Genomic DNA, 21102 nt, shown 5'->3' with positions numbered 1-21102 from the left:
GCGACGTGGGCGCCGCTTCCTCTCTGATTGGCGTATCCGGCGCGGGGCGCCCGGCGCTCATTGGAAGAGTAGGCTGCGAGGGGTAGGACGGCGCGAAGAAGCGTGTGGAGTGCGGGCTAGGTGAGTGCGAGGAGTGGCCGCCGTGGTCTGGGGCGGGATGGAGGCAGTGGTGGCCGTGGGCACCGAGAGCGCAGCTCGGCGCCCGCGCGGCCCTCCTCCTGGGGCTTTGTGGGGACGGGGTCGCGCGTCATCGATGCCCCAGGCCGCGGTTCGCACCCGCGGGCGGGCGGGCAGAAGGCACAGCCGAGCGAGGGTACGAGCGAGGGTCCGAGCGAGTCCCGGTGGCGGGAGGGAGCCCGAGGCCGGTGCCGCGCGGGCTGGTGAGCGGGGCTGGGACAGGAGGGGCCCGGTCCTGGGGCCGTCAGCCCGCACAGCTGCAGGGCCAGTTTGGGCTGTGGCAGCAGTCTAGGGGCCGTGGGGTGGGGTGGGAGAGGGTGGGGGTGGACAACCTCGGAGATGCAGCGCCCGGTGGGAAGAGCAGATGCGCATGGGTGGCAGGGTGCGTCTGCAGGGCGCCCTGGTCCATCGGACGGCCAGGCGGGGTCTGCTGGACATCCAGGTCTGGGGGAGTGGGGAGTGCTCAAAGCCTCAGGGGCTGAAGAGAGAAGAGGTTCCCAGGGCAGAAGACGATCCTGAGAAGCGAGGGGGGCCAGAAGTTCAGGCTGGCCAGTTCTGGAGAAACCACAGAGGTGGCCCAGGCGTCGGAGGACCTGTGTGGCCACCCAAGGTCCCAAGTGAAAGCTTCCTCCCAGCAGCCCCAGGGTGAAGGAGTGCTCGTTGGCGCCCTTTGTGGGAGGGGGAGCCGGAAAAGATGCCCAGCCTTGAGGGTGGGCTGCTCCCAACAGGGCTGGACCCCCCAGGGCAGGTCAGCCTCTGGAGAACCGAGTTCTGCAGAGTATGGAGACCAAACAGTTCCCTTTGGATTTGTTAACAGGTGGGCCGTGTAAACTCAGGGTCGGGGCTTAGAACACACAGCCTGGACCTGCATCGCAGGCCAGCCACTTGCTGGCTGCATGACCTTAAGCTCGTCGTTTAACCACTCTGTGCTTCTGTTTTCTCACCAGCAGAACAGGGGTTATAATGTTGCTCGTGTGATGTTTGAGTTCATACCTGTTACGTGCTTGGAAGAGACTAAGTGATAAATGTCAGCCCTCGACCTTTCATTACCTTTGGTGATTTTAGGGCAACATCAGTGGAGCTGTATGTAGTTTGCCTGAATTTAGCTCCAAACCTGGCCAGAGAAAGAATTAACAGTTTCAGTGTGTGGGGATTGGGTCCTCCCACCCCGACCAACCCTCCGGCTCCTTTGGGTGGCTGTCTGGTTGAGCGGGAGAGGCCCTGGACACGCTTATTTTAGTGCATTAGTTTTGAAAGAAGATCTTCCCTCATTCTCCCCTTGAGTCCTTAGTTTGAGTCAATGAAAGCTGCCCGAAACCTGAGTGTTGCCCCCAGGGTGGAGGTGGGCCCATCTGCCGCGGCCCCACCTTCCTGTCCCAGGGTGTGTTGGCGGCATGGGGTCCTCAGGCCCCCTCAGAGCCCCAGAGCCCCAGAGCCCCAGAGATACAGGGAAGTGATTCCACCTGGGAAGGCTCGGGGACGTAACTGGAGTTTCCTCAAAGTCTCGCACTGGGCCCTAAGAGTTGATGCGCCTTCACACTCACCAAGCAGCGCCCGCTGTTAGCTGTGCCCCTGAAACGGTACCTGCACTCAGATGCTCCTGGAAGCTGCTTCGCTGTGTCCAGGCCCACCCCGTGTCTGCCACTGGGTGCTGCCTGGGCACGTGCTTGTCCCCGGTTGGAGAAGCACAGGCCTGGAGGGTGGCTGGCTCACCCGGGCCCTGCTCTTGGTCCAGCTCCTGGGCCAGTGTCGGGTATCCAGCGGGTGCTCCGTCAGTGGGCACTCTGCTTCTGGGGGCCCTACCCCCCATCACGGAAGCTTGAGGCCCTTCGGTTGGTGGTCACCCACTGGTTTTCCTGCCCCATGTCCAGCTGCTCGTCAGGATCCCAGCTTTATATACAGGCACCTCCCGGCTGTGTCCCCACGCAGGCTCCCTCCCCCCATCATTCAGAATCCAGACCCCAGCCCGCTCGCTGCTCCCTGCTTCAGGGCCCACGCCGGAGGGGCTTTCCACAAGTTCAGGGGAAGAACACACGCACTTCCTCTAGAATTTACAAACCCAGGTTGGTATTCTGTCCGCATGTCTGATGCCCGGGCGTCTCCCACACGGCCTCAGGGTGCACTCCTAGCTACTCAACACCCCCGGCCACCTCGCAGCTGGTACTGGGGCCCTGCACTCAGGCCGCCCTTCTGCTCTGATGTGCAGTCCTGAGGGCCTCGGTGTCTCCCCTCAGCCTCAGCAGTGTTTCCTGTCAGCCCTGCCCCGAGCAGCTGGCCTGGGAGCCCCCTGCCCACTGCGCCAGCAGAACGTGGGAGCAGCCTGCTGGCCCGGAGACCCCCTGCCCAGGCTGTGGGCCCCAGAGCCCCGTGCTGCCCCCTCCCAGAAGCTGCCTCCAGGGGCTCCCTGAGCAGACCGCAAATGAGGGGGTGTACACGGCCTGGTTCTTTAAGCTTCCGGAGCGGCCTGACACCGTCCAGAGGCCCAGGCCTTGCCGCTGCTGCTGCTGCTGGACGCGGAGCCTGGCCTCTGCTGAGCAGCCACGGCCTTAGCGTCGCTGCCCGGCTGCATCCCCGGCTGTGCCGTCCTGGGTGGACACGCCGCCGGCTGCCCCTGCTGCCAGCGGGGAGGGCAGGCTGCAGGCCGGGCCGGGCTTGGTGTCCGCTCGGTGGTCACAGCGGTTCCGACCTCCTGGGCATCCTCTGAGATCCACCACACGTGGCCTTTTCTGCTCCTTCCAGATCGCCGTGGAGACACACTTAAGGGAACTCACACCAGAGAACGCAAAGCAGGCTCCACTCGGGTGAGCCCAGCGCGCACGGGCCTCTGACTGTATCCGGCGCCGTCACCCCAGAGAGGTGGGTCAGGGCAGGGCACCCCTGGCCTGGGGGGCGTGGGGCTGGGACACAAGCCGGTTTCTCCCACTTTCTGCGGGGGATGAAGCGGGCTGACCTTCAGAATGCGAGGCGGGGGGTGGCTCTTCAGATGCATGTGTGTGTGGATTGAGTCCTAGGTTCTGAGTTACCGAACAATTACCCGGCCAGAAGCGCCGCCTTAGACGTCTCTCAGTGCTGTTCCTGGTGCAGTGAAGCCTCTCCAAGCTCTGGGCTGATGGTGTGGCCCTGTCACAAAGGAAACCGCGCACCTGGGCTCGGTCACTCTGCTGCACTCGGCTCCCAGGCTGCTCGAGGGGACGACAAGCGCGTCAGAATTCATGTCCCTGGGAATTCGTCCATCTCTATGGTCACCCCATTGAAAAAATGGATTTGGATCAGTTGGACCTGAATCCTAGAATTATTGCTGCAGCTAAGAAAGGTGCGTTTGCTGATGTTTATATAAAGTGATTGTGTAAAAGTATGAACGTACATATATACACACCTTACGTAGAACAGGTGTACAAGGTTGCCTGTCCGAGCCTTGGGGACCCTCTGGTTACTGAGCCCAGGACAGCTGGTCCTAATCAACGACCTGATGCTGGAATGTGCCACAGGTTTTTCAGTTGTGTGTGTGTGTGTTTTTAACTGAAAGGACTTCTTTTAAGTTAATTTCATTTTCATCAAAGCAGTACACACATAGTGTCTGAAAAGTGAAACGGAACTACTTATCACTTAGGAGTCTTTTAGCAACTTTTTTGTATTTATATCTGGGTTGTTGACGAGTGTGCTTACGTTGCTGTGTTTGATTTGTCTGTGTTACGAGTCCTCACAGGCCTCCTGTTTTGGGGGTGAGGGCAGGCTGGTGCCCGTGTGCCCCTGCTTCCTCCACACCTCCCCCCCACAGTTGGAACACAGTTTGGGTCCCATTAGCCATCAGAGCTGTGACTAGGGACATAATGGCTGCCACTGAACCCAGGGTTGTGACTGTTTCCTTTCTTGTACCATCTCTGGTTTTCCCCCCAAAGTTAGTGGTTGCCTCCTTTTTTCATGCACTGCATCTCCTCTGGACTTCTGATTATTCCCATGTCGCAGTAGGTCTGTCAGGCGGCGGTGGCTCTTTTCTAAATGCTCAAAGGGTTGGCCAGCCCACCGAGTCTGCTGGCATCTGGGCGCATCCATCCGCAGGCTGCACTGGCCCCTCCGGAGCCCGGCTGGCGCCCTGCACCCGCCCTCTGTTCTCCCTGCCTCCCGGGGTGTCTGTGAGGGACGCTTCGACATCAGGTGCTTGTGAGCAGGTGACGGGGCCCTGAGTGCACACAGGGCTGGCAGCGGTGCCCCCCGGCTCCTCCATCCTGAGGGCACAGCAGTAGTTTTGTTTTCCCCTTTCATTCAGTCTTTGTCTTTTAACTGAAGCATTCAGTGCATACGTATTTAAGGTAATTCCTGATAAATATAGGTTTAACTCTCCCTTATTATACTGCGCTGTTTGTCCTATTTTTTGTGTGTTGTTTTTCTTTTATGCTTTCTTCTGGATTGGTTGGATCTATTTTTTTTTAGCGTATTTTTTTCTTTCTACTTGTTTGAAAGTAATATGCTTATCTAAGCTCAAAATTATTCATTTTCCTCATGAAACACCAGCTTCCTCGGGCCGTTCACCCTGTAACCCAGCCCTCCACGATGCTGCCGCCAGCGTGCTGACTCTTCTTTTGTCTGTTCGCCCCACTGGCCATCCCGTGGCCCGGTTCAGTGGACGTTCCTTTGGATCCCTTCCTGCGGCCTCTCCCTCGTGCATGGTTCCCCCGACTCGGCCCGGCCCCTCCCAGGCTGTGCACACACAGACCTGTCTTGGGAGATGTGTCCGGGCGGGCATGGGACCAGGCAGAGGCCGCTGCTCCTGGCACCAGGGAGAGGCCCAAGCGTCCGGCTTCTGCAGCCAAGACGTGGGCCTCCCCAGGCCCCTTCCCTCCCGTCCCGTCACGGTCGCCCTCTGTTGGGGGTCCCTGCAACTTCGGGGAGCAGGTGGACTGGCCTCTCCCCACCAGGTCCCCAGAACTGGAGGACACCTGTTGTCCCTGCTATGTCTGACCTTGTCTTGTAATTGATTCTATACCTTCAGCCAAACTGAGGTCAGTAAAGGAGGTTCTGCATCTTTCTGGACCAGACCTGCAGAGACTGACCCGCCTCTCCGGCCCCGACGTGCAGCGCTTGCTGAGGGCGGCCTCCTCACACCTGCGGGGAAGCAGCGTCTGCACAGGTGCCCGGTGCCTTGGGGTCTGGCTGGAGGAGCGGGGCGCGGGGGTGAGCCCGGAGGCCGCGGCGCTGCAGCCCGAGGGGCCTCCTGGCCCGGGGGCACCTGTGCGGGGCTGGGCTCACCTGTCATTTCCCCGCACCCAGCGCTCCACCTGCTCCAGCAGAAGGAGCAGTTCCCCGAGCAGCACCAGCGCCTGAGCCTGGGCTGCCCCGTGCTGGACGGGCTCCTCCGTGGCGGGCTGCCTCTGGATGGCATCACCGAGCTGGCCGGACACAGCTCCGCCGGGAAGACCCAGCTGGCGCTGCAGCTCTGCCTGGCCGTGCAGTTCCCATGGCGACACGGAGGCCTGGGGGCCGGTGAGTGCGGCCACTCACCTGTCCGCCCGGTGAGGGCAGGCAGGGGTCCTTACCTGTCACCTCGCGGGCACCTGCCATCGAGGCCTGAGGCTGCCCCTGGAGGCCATTTTCCAGGGTTCCCGTCTCTGTCTTCACAACCGCTCTGCAATTCCTGCCTCAGGAGAGGGAGGGGGGCCAGGGGCCCCTCGGTGGGAGCGAAAGTGCAGAGCCCTGGGGCCTGGCCGAGGGGGGACCGAGCCGGTCTGGGGTGACTCCGTAAAGCGGCATGTCCCCTGCAGAGGCCTGGCCCGCGGCCACTGTGACCACGTTGAATGTGGGGCCTGAGGCACATTTTCCTGAGAAAGTGACTTCCCAAGTCAGGTCTGAAAGCCCCAATTTTGAAAAGAATGGCCAAGCGGCTCTGGAGTTATTTTGGATCCTGTGCTTCAGAAACTGTGGAGCTCCTCCCGCTGACCCTCAAATGCCGGGCCGCCTTGCCGCCAGCTTCTCAGAGCCCCTCCGTGGGCGGGCACCCCACTCACCTGTCCCAGTGAGACGCCCGACGGGGTGTGGGGCAAGGACCTGCGAGGGCCGCGCGACTGGGTTTGGCTGTGGCCCCTCTGTCCAGGCCTCTCCCGAGGTGTGGAGAACACGGGTGCCGCGGCGTTGGGACGAGGGTCTCGGCCACGTCGGGGGCTCCCCAGGCAGCCCTGCCCCCGGGAATGGGCTGGATTGTGTCAGGGAAGGTTAGGGAGGCCCCAAGGGTTGGGAGCTCACCACTGACATGGTCAGACGGTGCTTCTCCCTCCATCTTGCATCTCTTTTCCAAGTTTGAAAGTCTGTTGAAACAGAATCGGGTCAGCATGAAGGTTACACACTCACACATAGGGCGCGCGGACGTGGTGTCGGTGCTTCTGGCTCGTCTCTGGGTCCCCTCCCCGGGGCGGTGCCCTGACCGGTACAGCGAGAGGAACGGTAGGTTCAGCCGTGGCCCTGAGCGTCCTGGTGGGGCTCCGCCAGATCACAGGCCTTTCTTATTTATTTAGTTTTGGCTGTGTTGGGTCTTCGTTGCTGCGCGCAGGCTTTCTGCAGTTGTGGCGAGCGGGGGCTGCTCTTCGTTGCGGTACACAGGCTTCTCATTGCGGTGGCCTCTCTTGTTGAGCGTGGGCTCTAGGCGCGCGGGCTTCAGTAGTTGTGGCGCATGGGCTCAGTAGTTGTGGTTCGCGGGCTCTAGAGCTCAGGCTCAGTAGTTGTGGCTCATGGGCTCTAGAGCCCAGGCTCAGTAGTTGTGGCACACGGGCTTAGTTGCTCCGCGGCACGTGGGATCTTCCTGGACCAGGGCTCGAACCTGTGTCCCCTGCATTGGCACATGGATCCCTAACCACTGTACCACCAGGGAAGTCCTGAGGCCTTTCCTCTTTATTTAACTCAGTGGTTTTTAGCATTTTCACAAAGTTGTGCACTCACCACTACTATCTAGTTCCAGAACATTTCATCACCCCAAAAAGAAGCCCCATCCCTATGAGCAGTCACTCTGCACTCTCCCCTCCCCAGCCCCTGGCAACCACCCATCTGCTTCCTGTCTCTGTGGATTCGCCTGTTCTGCACATTTCAAACAAATGGGATCATGCAAATGCGCCCTTTCACCCAGCGTAATGTCTTCAGGGTTCACCCACACTGGAGCATGTGTCGGTTCTTCATTCCTTTGTAGGGCTGAAGGATGTTCCATCACGTGTACAGACCACAACGTAGCTGCCCTTTCATCCACTGACAGTCATGTGGGTGGTTCACACCTTTTGTTCGTGCGTGGCTTCGGGTGGACACCCAGGAGTGGGCTTGCTGGGTCGTACGGTAGCTGTGTGTTTTGCACTTTGAGGAACTGCCAGACTGTTCTCAGCAGCGGCTACACCGTTTTCCTTCCCATCGACGATGCAGGAGGTTCCAATCCCTGCGCGTCTTGAGCCCACGCTTGTCCCTCTGATGCCAGCGTGGGTGGTCTTACCGCAGCGCTGACCGCGCCACCTGTGACTGGTGATGTGGGCCATCTCTTCACGCGCTGCTGCTCATTCGTGTGTTTCTGGAGGAATGTCTATTCCAGTCTCTTGCCCATTTAAAAGCTTGGGTTATTTGCCTGTGGAGTTGTAGGAGATCTTTATATAATCTGGATACTAAACTCATCAGATAAAACAATTTGCAGTATTTTCTCTATTGTCTTCTCCCTCTTGGTGTCCTTTAAAGCACAGTTTTTCACTTTGATGATGTCCAATCTGTTTCTTGCTTGTGCTTTTGGTGTCATATCTAAGGATCCACTGCCTAATCCAAGGTCATAAGATTTACCCCTGTGTTTTCTTCTAAGAGTTTTATGGTCTGGGTTCTCATATTTGATCCATTGTGACTTAGTTTTCCTATATGGTATGAGGTAAGGGTCTAATTTCACCCTTTTGCACGTGGGTGTCTCTGTCCCAGCACCACTTGTTAAAAAGACTACTCTTTCCCCACTGAATTGTCCTGGGACCTTCCTTTGTTGAGAATCGGTGGCCCCTGGTTCTTTTCAGCGCAGGACTCCGGGGGTACCTTCTGGTGGGGATTCCAGGCCCCTGGTGATGCATCGCCTGTGTTTTGTTTACTGGCTTTTCCAGGCACAGCAAAGACAGTTACCACCAGGTAGCCCAGAACCATAGGAGGAGCCTTGACAGTGGAATTGAGGGAACATCCGCCCGACAGGGCCTGGGAGGGGCACCTCCCTGTGTCTGCAGGAGGGGGCGTTTCTGAAAGCCGGGAGCCCCTACAGTTCCCCTCGCTCCCACCCGGACAGCCCAGGGCGGGCAGACCCACAGGGTGAAGTTCCGGCGGCGAGGGGCCTGCGCTGAGAGGTGGACGCCGTCCGGCCCCTGTGCCGGGTCGGAGGGGCAGACCCACGAGAAGCAGTGCAGGAAGGAGAGGGTCGTTGGCCTTTGGTGGGGCGGCCTCAGGCCACCCCCAGCTGCTCACCGCCCCGCGGCTTCCCAGGGGCCGTTTACGTGTGCACAGAGGATGCCTTCCCCAGCCGGCGTCTGCAGCAGCTCATCGCTCAGCAACAGTGCCTGCGGACAGACGTCCCAGGGGACGTGGTCAGGAAAATCAAGTTTGGCCACCAGATCTTCATCGAGCACGCAGCCGACGTGGTAAGCGTCTGAGGGGAAGTCGGCCGTGCGGGCGGGCCACGTGCACGACCCGCGAGGTCAGGCCCCAGTGCCCACCTGCGGCGAGTTGCCTGCTGGGGGCCGTGTGCTCCGCTCAGCCTGGCACTACTTGTTACCTGGACTCAGGCTGAACTGGGAGTCCAGCGTGTTTCTGGCAGCCTAACCCCAAGGGGAGAGCGGGCAAGGGAGGGCGCCAGACACGCCACCTCCTGCCCCCTAGAGGAGGCCCCAACTGGGCAAGTGCCTCCTGCGGCTGGCTGTTCACCCGGCCGCAGAGGTGACCGCGGCCCAGAAGACAGGACCTGCCGTCCAGGCCATTGGCCCGACAGCAGCCATGGTGTGGGGTTGTACCTCTGCCTCTGAAGGAGGGGCAAGCCCTGTCGAGGCCCCCCCAGATTGCTGAGCGCGCCTGGCTGGGCCGCTGGGGCGACCCCACACCTGGAAGCCGTCCCCGGGTCACGTGCCCTCCCTGTGGGCAGACAGCGGTGGGAACACAGGGGGCAGTGGCCCCTGGGGAGGGGGCAGGGGGCAGGCAGGCGGCGGGGGAGCAGCCAGCTGAGGTCATTGTGTTTGGGGCTGAATAACGAAGCAAAGGCTTCAGGAGGGAGATGGGAGACGGAGTACAGACCAGTGCACCGAACCCAAGTGTGCAGAGCCACCCCCCGGGCCCTTCCCCCATTTAAGAACAGCTATAAAAAGAATTTCCAGTAAAGGATGAGCTGTATAAACTTTTAATTTTAGAAAATTTTACCGTAAAATACATGACCACACATAGCACGGGGAAGTAACACGATGAGCGGTGGCACGCGAGCCCGGGCTGGTTGAGGGCACAGGCGGTGGACCGGCGGGCAGGTGGCCGTCTGCTAGGGGCCCAGCGCGGTCGTGGCTTTGCGGGTGAGTGCGCGCTGGCGGCAGGCGGCGTGGTTATTAGCGCGATGGTGCTCAGGGCGTGGACAGGGGAGAAGACGGTCAGTGCCACAGGCTCCGGCTCCAGGCCCTCCAGCCTCGCGACCGTCCCCTGGCTGTCACAGGGCCTCTGGATGCACACGAGCGGCACAGGCCTCATCCTTCCGGTGCATCCTCACTGCGAAACACGGCAGTGGGTCAGGGCCAGGCCGGCCGAGACCCCGGGGGCGTGGGGGGGGGGGCGGGCGTTCCTAAGTTCTGTCCCGGGAGCAGCTCTGGTGGAGGAGGCCCCCAGCCCCTCGCTGGTGTCTGCCCAGCAACTGGGGGGCCCTGCCTGGGGCGGGGGCCGGAGGTGCGGACCGGGGCCTGACGCTGCTGCACAAACAGAGCCTCGGGGCCCCAGGCCTCCTCCCAGGGGACAGGGTCTCCAAGCTAGGCCCCTCTCGGAGTCCCGACCCTGCAGCAGGCGGGCGCAGCCTTGCCCCCGCCCCGGCCCCCCTGGTGCCCCAGCGCTGCCTGCGGTGGCGGGAAGGGGTGCAGGGCTCACACTAAGGCTGGCGTCCTCCAGGCCGCTGCTGCCGCTGTCATTTTCCACAGAGAGAGGCTCTGCTGGAGACACCCTGGGGAGTTAAGCACAGAGTCGAATCTCATCCCAGACACCCGACGGCTCTCAGGAGTGCCTGGCGGGATGGCCAGTGTGTAGCCACCAGGCACCGGGGCCGAGTCCAGGCAGGCAGGGCCAGGCGGCCCCAAGGGATAGGGCTGCCCCGAGCACAGCGCGTAGGGCCTTGGGGGGGCAGGGGGGGCTGGCCTGGAGGCACCTGAGGCCCCACGCCGGGCCGGTCAGTGTCCTAGCGCACAGCCTGGGCACGGACGGCCTGGGGGTCTTCACGTGGGAGGCGACACTGGTGGCAGGACAGACTCAGGTCCCCGCACACCTGCTTCCTCCCTCCACTGGGTGGGGCTGGGCAGTCCTGGTGACCGTGGTGGTCCAGGCGGTCGGTGCCCAGCACGGGGCCACTGAAGGGGAGGGGCCCGGGCCCGGCCGCTGTGATGGCCCAGGGCAGGGCGGGGTGAGGGTCCCCGTGCAGGTGGTGACGCCCCCCCGCCCCCGCCCCCGGCTCCCAGGACGCCCTGCTGGAGTGTGTGCGCAAGAAGGTGCCTGTGCTGTTAGCACGGGGCACGGCCCGCCTGGTGGTCATCGACTCCGTGGCAGCCCCGTTCCGTTGTGAGTTCGACCGGGCGGCCTCGGCCCTCAGGGCCCAGCGTCTGCAGGCGCTGGGGGCCGAGCTGCGCCAGCTGAGCTGCACCTTCCGGAGCCCCGTGCTGTGCGTCAACCAGGTGGGCCCCCCTCCGCCCCCGGGGAGGGCGAGGCCAGGGGGGCCGGGCCGGGGGCCGGGTCCTCACCGCCGCTGACCCCGATCTGGACCCTCCAGGTGACGGAATCCGCGGAGGAGCCGGGTGTGGCAGCCGGGCCGCCAGGGTGAGTGGGGCGCCCCGAGGGCAGGGGTGGCGGGGCCCACGACTCCACACACAGCACAGGACAGTCGGGCTGTTTTCTATCTCAGTGTCGGGGGAGAGCGGGCATCTCCGGCCCTGGGAATAACCTGGTCCAACCAGCTCCTGGTGAGGCTGATGGCCGACCGGCTGCGCCCCGAGGAGGCCGCCTCCACCCCGCCCCGCCGCACCCTGAGGGTGGTCTCCGCCCCCCACCTGCCGCCCTCGTCCTGTTCCTACACGGTCACCGCTGAGGGTGTGCGGGGGACGCCTGGGACCGAGTCCTGCTGACGTGTGGCCCTCCCTCTGGTTAGGGTCCCCTCAGGTACCAGGGGCTGCAGGAAGCCGCCCGGATGCAGGCCCCTGGGCCCTGGCCCGACGGGGTCTCCCCCTTGACGCCGCAGGCTCCGCATCCCCTTCCCAAAGCTCCCAACACCCACGCCTCGGGCCACGGTGGGGCCGAGGTCAGATGAGCGCCCACTGGGTGGCCCTCCTCACCCCGTGGTCGGGCTGGCGGCTCCTGGCCGCCAGCACACCCCCCCGGCCCCGGTCTGGCACGGGGTGGAGAACACACGGCAGGCCAGGCCACAGGGTCCGGGAGAGGCGTCGGGGCGGGGAGACGTGCCCTGTGCGCTGCCCCTGCCACCAGCCCCGGCGAGCACAAGCAGCCGCGGCGCCGGCTTGGCCCATCTGCCGGGAAATCCGTTCTGGGCAGACGAGGACTCATCTAAAAGGAGAGCACGTCCCGCTGTGCCCTCAGCGCCTCCTCCAAGGCTGGCCTGGGGGCGCGTCCACTCTGGCAGGGCACTCCCGCACTCGGGACCTCCCATCAGCCGGGGTCCTGCTGCATCTGGCCAGAAACTCCAGAATCTGAACATCTGGGCGTGGCAGCACAAGGCCCCGGGGTCACCAAGGGATGCGACTGCCCAGTTCCGGCAGGGCTGCGCCGCCTTCGCCCCCGTCAGCGCCCTGCCTTCGCCCCCTCCCACTGCTGCCCGGCACACAGCAGCCCCGGCTGGACAGACATGCCGGGAAGGCACCTTCAGCCCCTGGACTCTCTCACCGGCGCTTGCTCTTTGCCAGGCACTGTCCTCGGGACTCATACACGTGACGTCTGTCCTCACAGCCCTGGGGCAGCCCTGTCACTCCACTTTCAGCACTGTGGCCACCCTCCCACAGCTCCAGGAGCTAGACACTGGTCCCAGGCCCCCACGGGCTCACTGGGGCAGGGTGGTAAACCCCTGTCACGGGGCACACGCTCTGTGCACGTCATTCGAGGACGGGATTGGTCCAGTTACAACTTACATCATGTTTTCAAAGTAGTCTGTGACCCTAAAAAGATTGGGTGCCTAACGTTAAACAGGAAAAGGTTCTTTTAGGGTTGGAGTTTTACAAAAGAGCCTTTCCGCAAAAGTACAGGGACTTTACAACAGGAAATAAAACACTTTATTTTTGTAAGTAAATATAAACAGTTCCAAATGATTTCCTAGGCAAGTCACACTAACAGAAAAGAAAACTACTGCTCCAAGACAGAAGGTATGTTTCATGGCCAACCCTCTGCAGAGGTGCGGACCAGCACAAGCGCACCCACATTCGGCCTCTGGGCAGCTGCACCTGCCCACCAGGCAGACAGGCCGCCCTGGGGGTGCTCACCCACCAGGGGCCATAGGACTTTGCAGTGGGGTTTTTTCTCTGTGTCTCAGGAACACCAAGTCCCAAAGCAGTGTTCACCCTGCCTCTCCCTGGCCTCTCAGCCAGTCCCATCCCCCAGAGCATGCCCCAGGGACAATCGGACAGTCCTCACAGGCCTGTGACCCCCGAGGGGTAGCTCCACACCACTGTATAAACCATCTGCGTCCTCCTGTTGTGCTGGAGAACTAAGTGGAAACTGCACATGTCTTTATGCACCAGCCCGATTACACAGAGGAGACATCTGCAGGACGATGCTCGCTTAGCTCACTTGCACTTCACCTTTGGTTGGTGCTATCCAGTGCTGCTTTAGTTTCCAGATATCCCATGATTACACAGTACAACGTTCAAACATATCAAAAGTTGGCCTCGTACAGATGTAACATGCCTTCCCCAGAACATTCTGTGAAGTTATAACAATGAGTCCTACAAACTAAACGCTGAATTCTTAGCGATACTTATACTTTACTGTAAAGACAATGACTAACTACATGATATTCCTAGCAGCCTTCTGACCAAACACATAATAGGGACTTTTTTTAAGTTTCAGAAAATAACTATTTGAATCCCTGCAGCACCGGAAGCGCCTGCTCCGCCCCGGGAGGGGCGGGAGGGGCGGGAGGATCAGGAGGCCCAGCTCTCCACGACCTCTGCCCTCAGACACTCACGTAGACCCTCAGCTCCTCCACTGCCAGTCCGTCCTCTGGCCAGGGGAGTCTAACGTGATAGACACAGTGTAGAAATGGGTGCTGGCCCCCTAAGGTCCCCTCACCAGGAAAGGAAGAGGGAGGGCTGGACCACCCCCACTGCTCTCTCCGAGAATGTTAAAATCCTGACTACCAGACTGGAAGTAGGTTACAACCTGGCTTCTCTCTATTTTGATACAAGTTCAAAAATCAGACACTGCTGACTCCCAGGTAGCATCATCCCCTCTGAGACACGAAGGCTTTTACAACCCAGCTTCAAGAAGGCCCTCGAGCCTCTCTTACCCCAAATGCTGTCTCCATGTGGCCTTACAAAGGCCACCACAACCCTCGGGGAACCAGGGCCAGAGGGCTCAAAGCCAGACAAGGTTCCACTAAGGCCCCTGCAAAGAAGGTCTCTTTTCACCAACTGGAAGCTTAAAATTAAATTCTGTTCTCAGCCCCATGTGTATTCTTTCTAAATGCCCTTTGTTTTTCCAGAGACAACTGTCACTAAGGGAAACCGAGTGGGTTTCCGATGTCCTGTATCAGCTCTGTGGCCGGGAGAAAACTTCAGTGTAGTGGGAGGAGGAGCCAGGACAGCTTGGTCCCCTCCTGGTTCTGATGTGACACACACACATCACCCCCACTGCACCTAAACGTGGACCTGAAAGGGCCACAGTGCCCACAGGGGACACAGCTCCGCTCTTCTGGTTTCTTACAACCCAGCATATTTTTTTAAACACCTCTAGAGAGCATTTTGAAAGCTCCTGATCCATCGGAAGCTGCAAAACCTAAGTGGAGTCAGGAGCTGAGGAAAGGAGCGTGGCCAGAGGAGACAGGCTGCAGGAGACCAGTCAGCCTCGAGGGCCCCCAACACCAGGCCAGGGTGCCTGCCTCTGGGGGGACACAGCAGCTCTCACCAACCCAAGCACCGGTGCCCTGAGGTGACCCACGACTGACTGACAGGAACTTTTGAACGAAGCTTAAAGCCGAGCCTTGCTGCACCGAAACCCCAGGACGTTGCTGCCTCCAGCCCTCAGTCCGAGGTCCACACTGGGGGGAAGGACACGTGCAGTCCAAGGGCACCCCACAGGGAGCCCCCCCCCAGTCCCCACAGGGAGCCCAGGGAGCACGTAGCATCCCAGCCCAGTGCAATTGTTGAGGAAAAGGTGGCTGGAAGCGCCTTTGCTCAGTGACACCACCCATAGGACAACATAAAGGTAAACTAGAAACTAACCCTGACAACATTTCACAAGGATGCTCACAGCTTTCCAGATCCTCTTTCAAACCTCATCAGCAGGGATATACCCTTGTACAGTTGGCGTCATCTGGAATTACACCTTCTTAACCTATCAGCTAGTCTCACGGATTCCCTTAAGGAATAATAATGTCTCAGGGCTGGTTTGAAAATGTATCTGTCAGGACTTCCCTGGTGGCGCAGTGGTTAAGAATCCACCTGCCAGTGCAGGGGACACGGGTTCGAGCCCTGGTCCTGGAAGATCCCACGTGCCGCGGAGCAACTAAGCCCGTGCGCCACAACTACTGAGCCTGCGTTCTAGAGCCCGTGAGCCACAACTACTGAAGCCTGCACACCTAGGGCCCGTGCTCTGCAACATGAGAAGCCACCACAATACGAAGCCCGCACACCGCGACGAAGAGTAGCCCCCGCTCGCCACAACTAGAGAAAAGCCCGCGTGCGGCAACAAAGACCCAACGCAGCCAAAAATAAATTAAAAAAAAAAAAAAGAAAATGCATCTGTCAGAACCCACCCTGTGTTACTTAACGCTACAAAGAAAAGCTTTTTAAAAGGAAAACATGCATCTCCATGTGCTTAGCGTACAGAGGCCCAGGGAGGGGAAAAGGGCTCCAAAGGGGCTGAGATGCAGACCAGGAGCGGGTGCAGGCCTCCCCGCAGCTACCCCGTCTCCCCCGCTCCCTAATCCCAGCATCGCTGCCACAGGTCACTGGATTCCTAGTCTCAAAGGATGTAGTTTAAGGTTCCAGTCTTAATGAACAGCCTTAACACAGTATATTACAATTGAAAGCAGGTTTCGGTGCTGGGGCCGGTGTCCACGAGCAGCGGCCGACCCCGAGCAGGCTGAGCCAGCTCCACACCTGGCCGGGTCCCACCGCCGGGCTTTGGCAGCTCTCGGGCACTAGGGCTGCAGACCGCCTAACAGAATTCGGGGCCAACCTCCAGCAGGTGGTGGAGGTCACCATCCAGGAGAGGCGGCGACCCCAGGGCCGCCCTGCAGGGGGAGGGGCCTGGCCACGCTGTGGGGATCTCAGCGCTCGTTAGCCTTGGGGGTTAATCTAGCTCTACCTCGACCCGTGGGGTCCAGGTCGGCGTGGCTGGCGCTCAGAGCTCTGGAGTCAGCCAGACAATTATGTCGTTCCTGCGTGAGAAAACAAATGGAAACATTATTCTTAACCAGCACCTCACGTGACGCCAGCTTTCAGGGGTCTCGGCACTAATGACAGCTGCACGCCTCGCACCAGCACACGAGAGTCCTGACGCTCAGATGTGCGTGTGCAAAACACAAGACAGGGGAGCAAAAGGACTGTGTCAGCTCCAGGCCTTTTAAAAACAAAAGTCGTTTCTTCTACTGTCATCGTCAGGAGTGCATCCTCCCAGCACCCTGCAGCTTTTAAGCTAGAGGCCCGACCACAGCATCCTGGGGACAGCCGCCCCCGCAGCGTGCTGGGGGTGAGGAGGAAGGTCAGCACACCTGCCGGCCGTCACTGTCCCTGTACGTCAAATAGTTTACCGGTGGGACGGAGGTGACTGGGAAGCGGCTGCATCGACAGGTGTGTGACCAGGACACCTGGTCCCGGTGGACAGCAGCCCGGTCTCAGAAGGGGCCAGAGGCCTGGGCGCACCCACCAGTCACACATGGAAAATAAAAAGGCCATTTGTAATGGAGAACAGGATGCCAACAGTTTTAAGTGCAAAGGTGACTGGTCTGTGTGAGACTTGGACAGGTGACAAAGTGCTAAAGACTGTTGTGTCAAAGTGACTGTACTTAGTGAAGTTCTGAATAGTTTTAAAACACTGAACAGCTTAGCTAGACATTATATTAGTTATAAACTACTAGAAGCTAAAATCATACAAATTAATAATACAAATTAACAACTGGTCAAGTTTTGATATTACTTTATCAGAATATTTAATTTTTAATTGTCAATCAACGTATTTGTAAAGATCATTAATTCGTATACTGAGAATGTTCACAGCATTCCCATAATTCAGATGGTTAAGTTCATGCCGACTATGAAAGTATCATTTATGGTGTCTATTTGTCTTGAATCAGAAATACTAAAATGTTCACAGGCTCTACTGAAATGGCAGCAGTGATGAGGAAAGGTCCAGCCAACATGTAAAGGGTGTTAAGTGGGGCAGGGCTCCTTACTTGGAAATGGTCTTCGGCCGCCGTGCCACCCACGTTAAGGACATTCAGAGAACTGGCACGCTTCATGCTGCACCCAGGACGGCGGACATGCAAGGACAAACCGTCAGCACATCAGTCAACCAGGAGCAGGGAGCACAGCAAAGCCACCCCTCCAAAGCCTCTGTCACCATGGGGGCTTGGGACCATCCCTAACGGAGAGGAGGCCTTTATCTCGCCCAGACTGGGAAACCCACCCAACTCTTTACACATACATCCCAGATCTACTCTATTGCACCCGGCAGAAAAAAACTTAGTTCCTCTGCGTCTTTCTCAGCAAAAAGTTTATCTTCGAGCCCCATAAAGCCAGTGTCGCTACAGTTTCACTTGTTAAAACCTGGCTCCTATAGGAGCCGAGGGGCTCTGCCAATGCCACCTGCTGACTTCGGCGTAGGAGCCCGAGGAGCCTCCTGAGATGCGTTTCAGGAAGGGGACCTCAACGACTCCCGTAAACCTCGCCCCTAAGTGACCGCGTCAGAGAGAGACCCTCAAGGGACTTCCCTGGTGGCACAGTGGGTAAGACTCCACATTCCCAATGCAGGGGGCCCGGGTTCCATCCCTGGTTGGTGAACTAGATCCCACATGCATGCCGCAGCTAAGGAGCCTGCAAGCCACAACTAAGACCCAGCACAACCAAATAAATAAATAAATAAATATTAAAAAAGAGAGACCCTCAAAGCTCACTATTAAGATCAAATGCATAAATATATGCTGTATTTTGTAGATTTTTCTATATTAAAACTAGGAAAAAATAATCTTTTATTAGTAAAATAAACTGTAAGGCTAGTATTTCTCTGCTCAGAAACCAAAATTTAAAACATATTTCATGGCTTTTCATTTACAAAAAACATTGATTTATATAGATATTCACTTTTTTCTCCCGTTTAACACCTTTAAAATACTTAATAAGATATCTTACAAATTACCTCTAATCTACACTTAAACTACAGATCGTCGTATAATTACTGTAATTGCTTACTGCCACCACAGATGACCTCAAAAAGCCACCTTCTCTTTTAAAGCTAAAAGAACCAATACGAAAGGTTATTTTTAAATGTTTATAGTAGGATCAGTAATTCTGAATTTGAACTACTATGAAATCAACAGTGACCACTATTACTTACAAGCTGAGGGCATGGCTGCAAGGGTGAAGCACAGGTGTGAAGGCTGAGCACAACCAGACACAGACACACACACGCGCGTGCACACCAGCTGCAGGGACCAAAGGCCCAGGTGATGGACTCATGGCCGCCAGCGCCACAGGCACAGTGCCAGGCACACAGCAGGCACTTACTGAGTTGTCACCAAACAAAGTACACCAAAAGCAAAGCCTTAATTGACTCATTCCCAAGTATTATAAAACTCACTCCCCAGGGCTTCCCTGGTGGCGCAGTGGTTGAGAGTCCGCCTGCCGATGCAGGGGACACGGGTTCGTGCCCCGGTCCGGGAGGATCCCACATGCCGTGGAGCAGCTGGGCCCGTGAGCCATGGCCGCTGAGCCTGCGCGTCCGGAGCCTGTGCTCCGCAACGGGAGAGGCCACGACAGTGAGAGGCCCGCGTACCGCAAAAAAAAAAAAAAAAAAAAAAAACCTCACTCCCCGAACTTCCCACCTAGGACAAGACACAAACATCCCAATGAACCCCACACAAGTGTTGCTAGAGCTCTGGACAGGTTTTCCTCTAATCAGAACCACTAAAGAACAAAGGATAAAATAAAACCAAATAACCAGTGAATTATATTCTGCCATATTTAATTATTCCATTACTTAATTGGCCAGCTACCTTTTCCTACGAAAGGTGCACAAACTTTCTCCTCAAACTTCCTTTTCTTTCCAAGGTGAAGTGAATGAACAGCTCGCCCCACCAGTGACTCTTCGGAATCGCACCCACAGTCTCACTGAAGCCCGCGGTGCCCAGACCATCAGGCAGTCCAGTGCCTCCCTGGAGCTGTGCCCACTGCAGGCTGCAGACCCTGCTCCCGGGGCACCCACTTTAGTGATTCTCACAACGTGGCCCACCCAGCAGCACTGGCGCTACCCGGGAACTTGCTAGAAAGGCAACTTCGCCCCTCCCCCCCAACCTCACCCCCACCCCTGCCCCACTGCATCAGAAACGCAGGGGTGGGCCTTGCGGTCTGTTTTAGGAACCCTCCAGGAGACGACGAGGCATGCTCCAGTTTGAGAGCCACTGGTCTAGTTAATAAAGATTGCTGCTCTTACCTGGAAAGATTACTTTGTTTCATGCATTTGATGGGATAAACTTTCTAAATTATTTAGTTTTTCAAAAAGTTTAGTAAGATATCAACCCAGATAACATCACATGGGAAAACTGTTACAATATGCAAGTGTGTGGGTCTACATTTCATCAGGTCAGGCTGGCAAAGCGCTCTCAGCGCCGTGAACATCCGTACTGGGGAGCGTCCACACACGCGGCGTCACGGGAAAGACAAAGACGTGAAGAAGGAGAAACTGTGGACTCTGCTGCGTCCAGGACTCGGTGCCAGAGTTGGACGCTGCCCGCTGCCCTAACGAGCCCCGAGACATCCAGAACCCCAGGCCACAGTGTGTCTGCCCTGGCGGAACCGGCCGACGGCCCGTAGGGCACAGAGCGCGTGACGCGCCCTCACTTCACGCATCAGCCCCGCCCGAGGATCAGGATCGGGACTCAGCAGGGCCCAGCAATCCGCTCAGCCCCTCACCACGCTGTGAGAGGGGCAGACAGCACCCTATCATTTTAGCTCTGGAAACCAAACAAGGGCACTTTAGGACCCACTTCCCTAAGGCAGTGCGCACATGCCTCCCCCCAGGCAGGACCGACGCCCCGCGCGCCCGCAGAAGCCCCCAGTGGCTTCCAACACCGCAGCTTCCGGCGGTTTCACAGCGGACGTCGGCGGAGCGCGGGGAACTCCCTCTGCAGACTGCAGGCATTTCTGAGACGAGGGCAATGGCAGCAAATAAACATCCAACTGCTCCTCTTGCCGCCAAGGCCATCGGGAAGCAAGTCCCCCCACCAGCAGAGATGCGGGGGCGGAGCTAAGGGCAAGCCCAGCCCCTCTCCCCACAGGTGCGGGTGAGGCGCGCGGAGCAGAGAGCCGGGCTGGGCGACCCCAGGGGTCTCGGGAGTCAGGCCCCAACTGATGACAAGAAGGATGAGACGGGACGTGCCTTACAGGCAGCGAAGCGCACAGCTGTAAACGCACCCACCTTTATATTCCCCTACATTACCCAAAGGAACTCGGTCTCAGTCCTGAGACATTAGAATTCTTACAGAACTTAAAGTGAAATACTTTAAAACAGAGTCATACTAAGAATCAACCTTCACAAAAGAGGTACCGTTTTAGGGAGGTTGAGTTTCACGAACAGCTGACAGTACAATACAGAGCTTCTGTGAGAAACGCATCCAAAAACGGGAAGCCGTTTACACCAGAAATAACCCAGAAACCAGGGCAATTTGTTAACACGAACAGAGAAGGACACAGAACCCTTCCTCTGACGAACCTTATAAAAAGCAGGAATATCCTAGAATCAGTTTCCTTTGATAACTTAAAAGTTATTGTTTAAAAGACTCATGACTGAAGAGACCCTTTTCTAAACACATGAAAAACCTAAGATTTTTTTAAATCTCCTAAAGAAACTCATTATAACAAAAGTCTTGAAATTGTGATCCTTCTATTTAAACCATTTTTCTTCCTATAGTAATACCTGTATGATGAGATTTAATATAGTCACATAGCTGGCATTTGATTTTAAAAGATTAAAACTAACTTTAAAGGATTTAAGCTAATGCTGGTTTTAAAAATGAATAATGCAAACTTAGAAAAAACAAGTTAATCTGCTCAATGTTTTAATATTAAATTCCTACTTTCCACTGTTAAGGCTTTCTTTGCACATGTAACAAAATCAAAGAATTCCATAAATTTCTTTCAAAGGCTTCAGCTCTTTTAGCCTCTCAACAGGAAATTTCACAATTTTTTCTCAACCTATCCTGGGAAAAGGTCGGATTGCAGCTACTAACCCTCTGCACTGCTACCGCGTGGGAAGCAGGCGGGAATGCAGCTC

At 57.6% G+C, this 21102-nt stretch overlaps 2 protein-coding genes across 16 annotated transcripts in view; one reads left to right on the top strand and one right to left on the bottom strand.

The window, feature by feature from the left end:
- Positions 1-3349: 3349 nt before the first annotated feature.
- Positions 3350-11640, top strand: XRCC3 (X-ray repair cross complementing 3). Its single transcript, XM_081226941.1, has 7 exons — positions 3350-3490; positions 5168-5305; positions 5446-5658; positions 8647-8801; positions 10854-11066; positions 11162-11208; positions 11294-11640. Exons 1-7 carry the CDS (start codon positions 3436-3438, stop codon positions 11511-11513), a joined length of 1041 nt encoding a protein of 346 aa, XP_081083067.1. The 5' UTR covers positions 3350-3435; the 3' UTR covers positions 11514-11640.
- KLC1 (kinesin light chain 1) overlaps positions 9535-21102 on the bottom strand; it is a 55929-nt gene continuing 44361 nt past the window's right edge. For 6 of the 15 annotated variants that reach the window (XM_081226920.1, XM_081226919.1, XM_081226939.1 and 3 more), the window contains 2 exons: positions 10273-10345; positions 9535-9903 (listed from right to left, as the gene is read on the bottom strand). In XM_081226920.1, the coding sequence (XP_081083046.1) occupies positions 9901-9903; positions 10273-10345 (76 nt within the window). In that variant the 3' untranslated portion in view covers positions 9535-9900. Of the gene's footprint in view, positions 9904-10272; positions 10346-12100; positions 15995-17008; positions 17076-21102 lie in introns of those variants that run through there. The other 9 variants (XR_014015249.1, XM_081226935.1, XM_081226938.1 and 6 more) reach the window with 4 other exon arrangements.

This window comes from Mesoplodon bidens (genome assembly GCF_964165515.1).
Source record: "Mesoplodon bidens genome assembly, chromosome: 3".
In the NCBI taxonomy this organism is placed as follows: domain Eukaryota; kingdom Metazoa; phylum Chordata; class Mammalia; order Artiodactyla; family Ziphiidae; genus Mesoplodon; species Mesoplodon bidens.
This window is presented reverse-complemented; position numbering and strand designations above follow the sequence as displayed.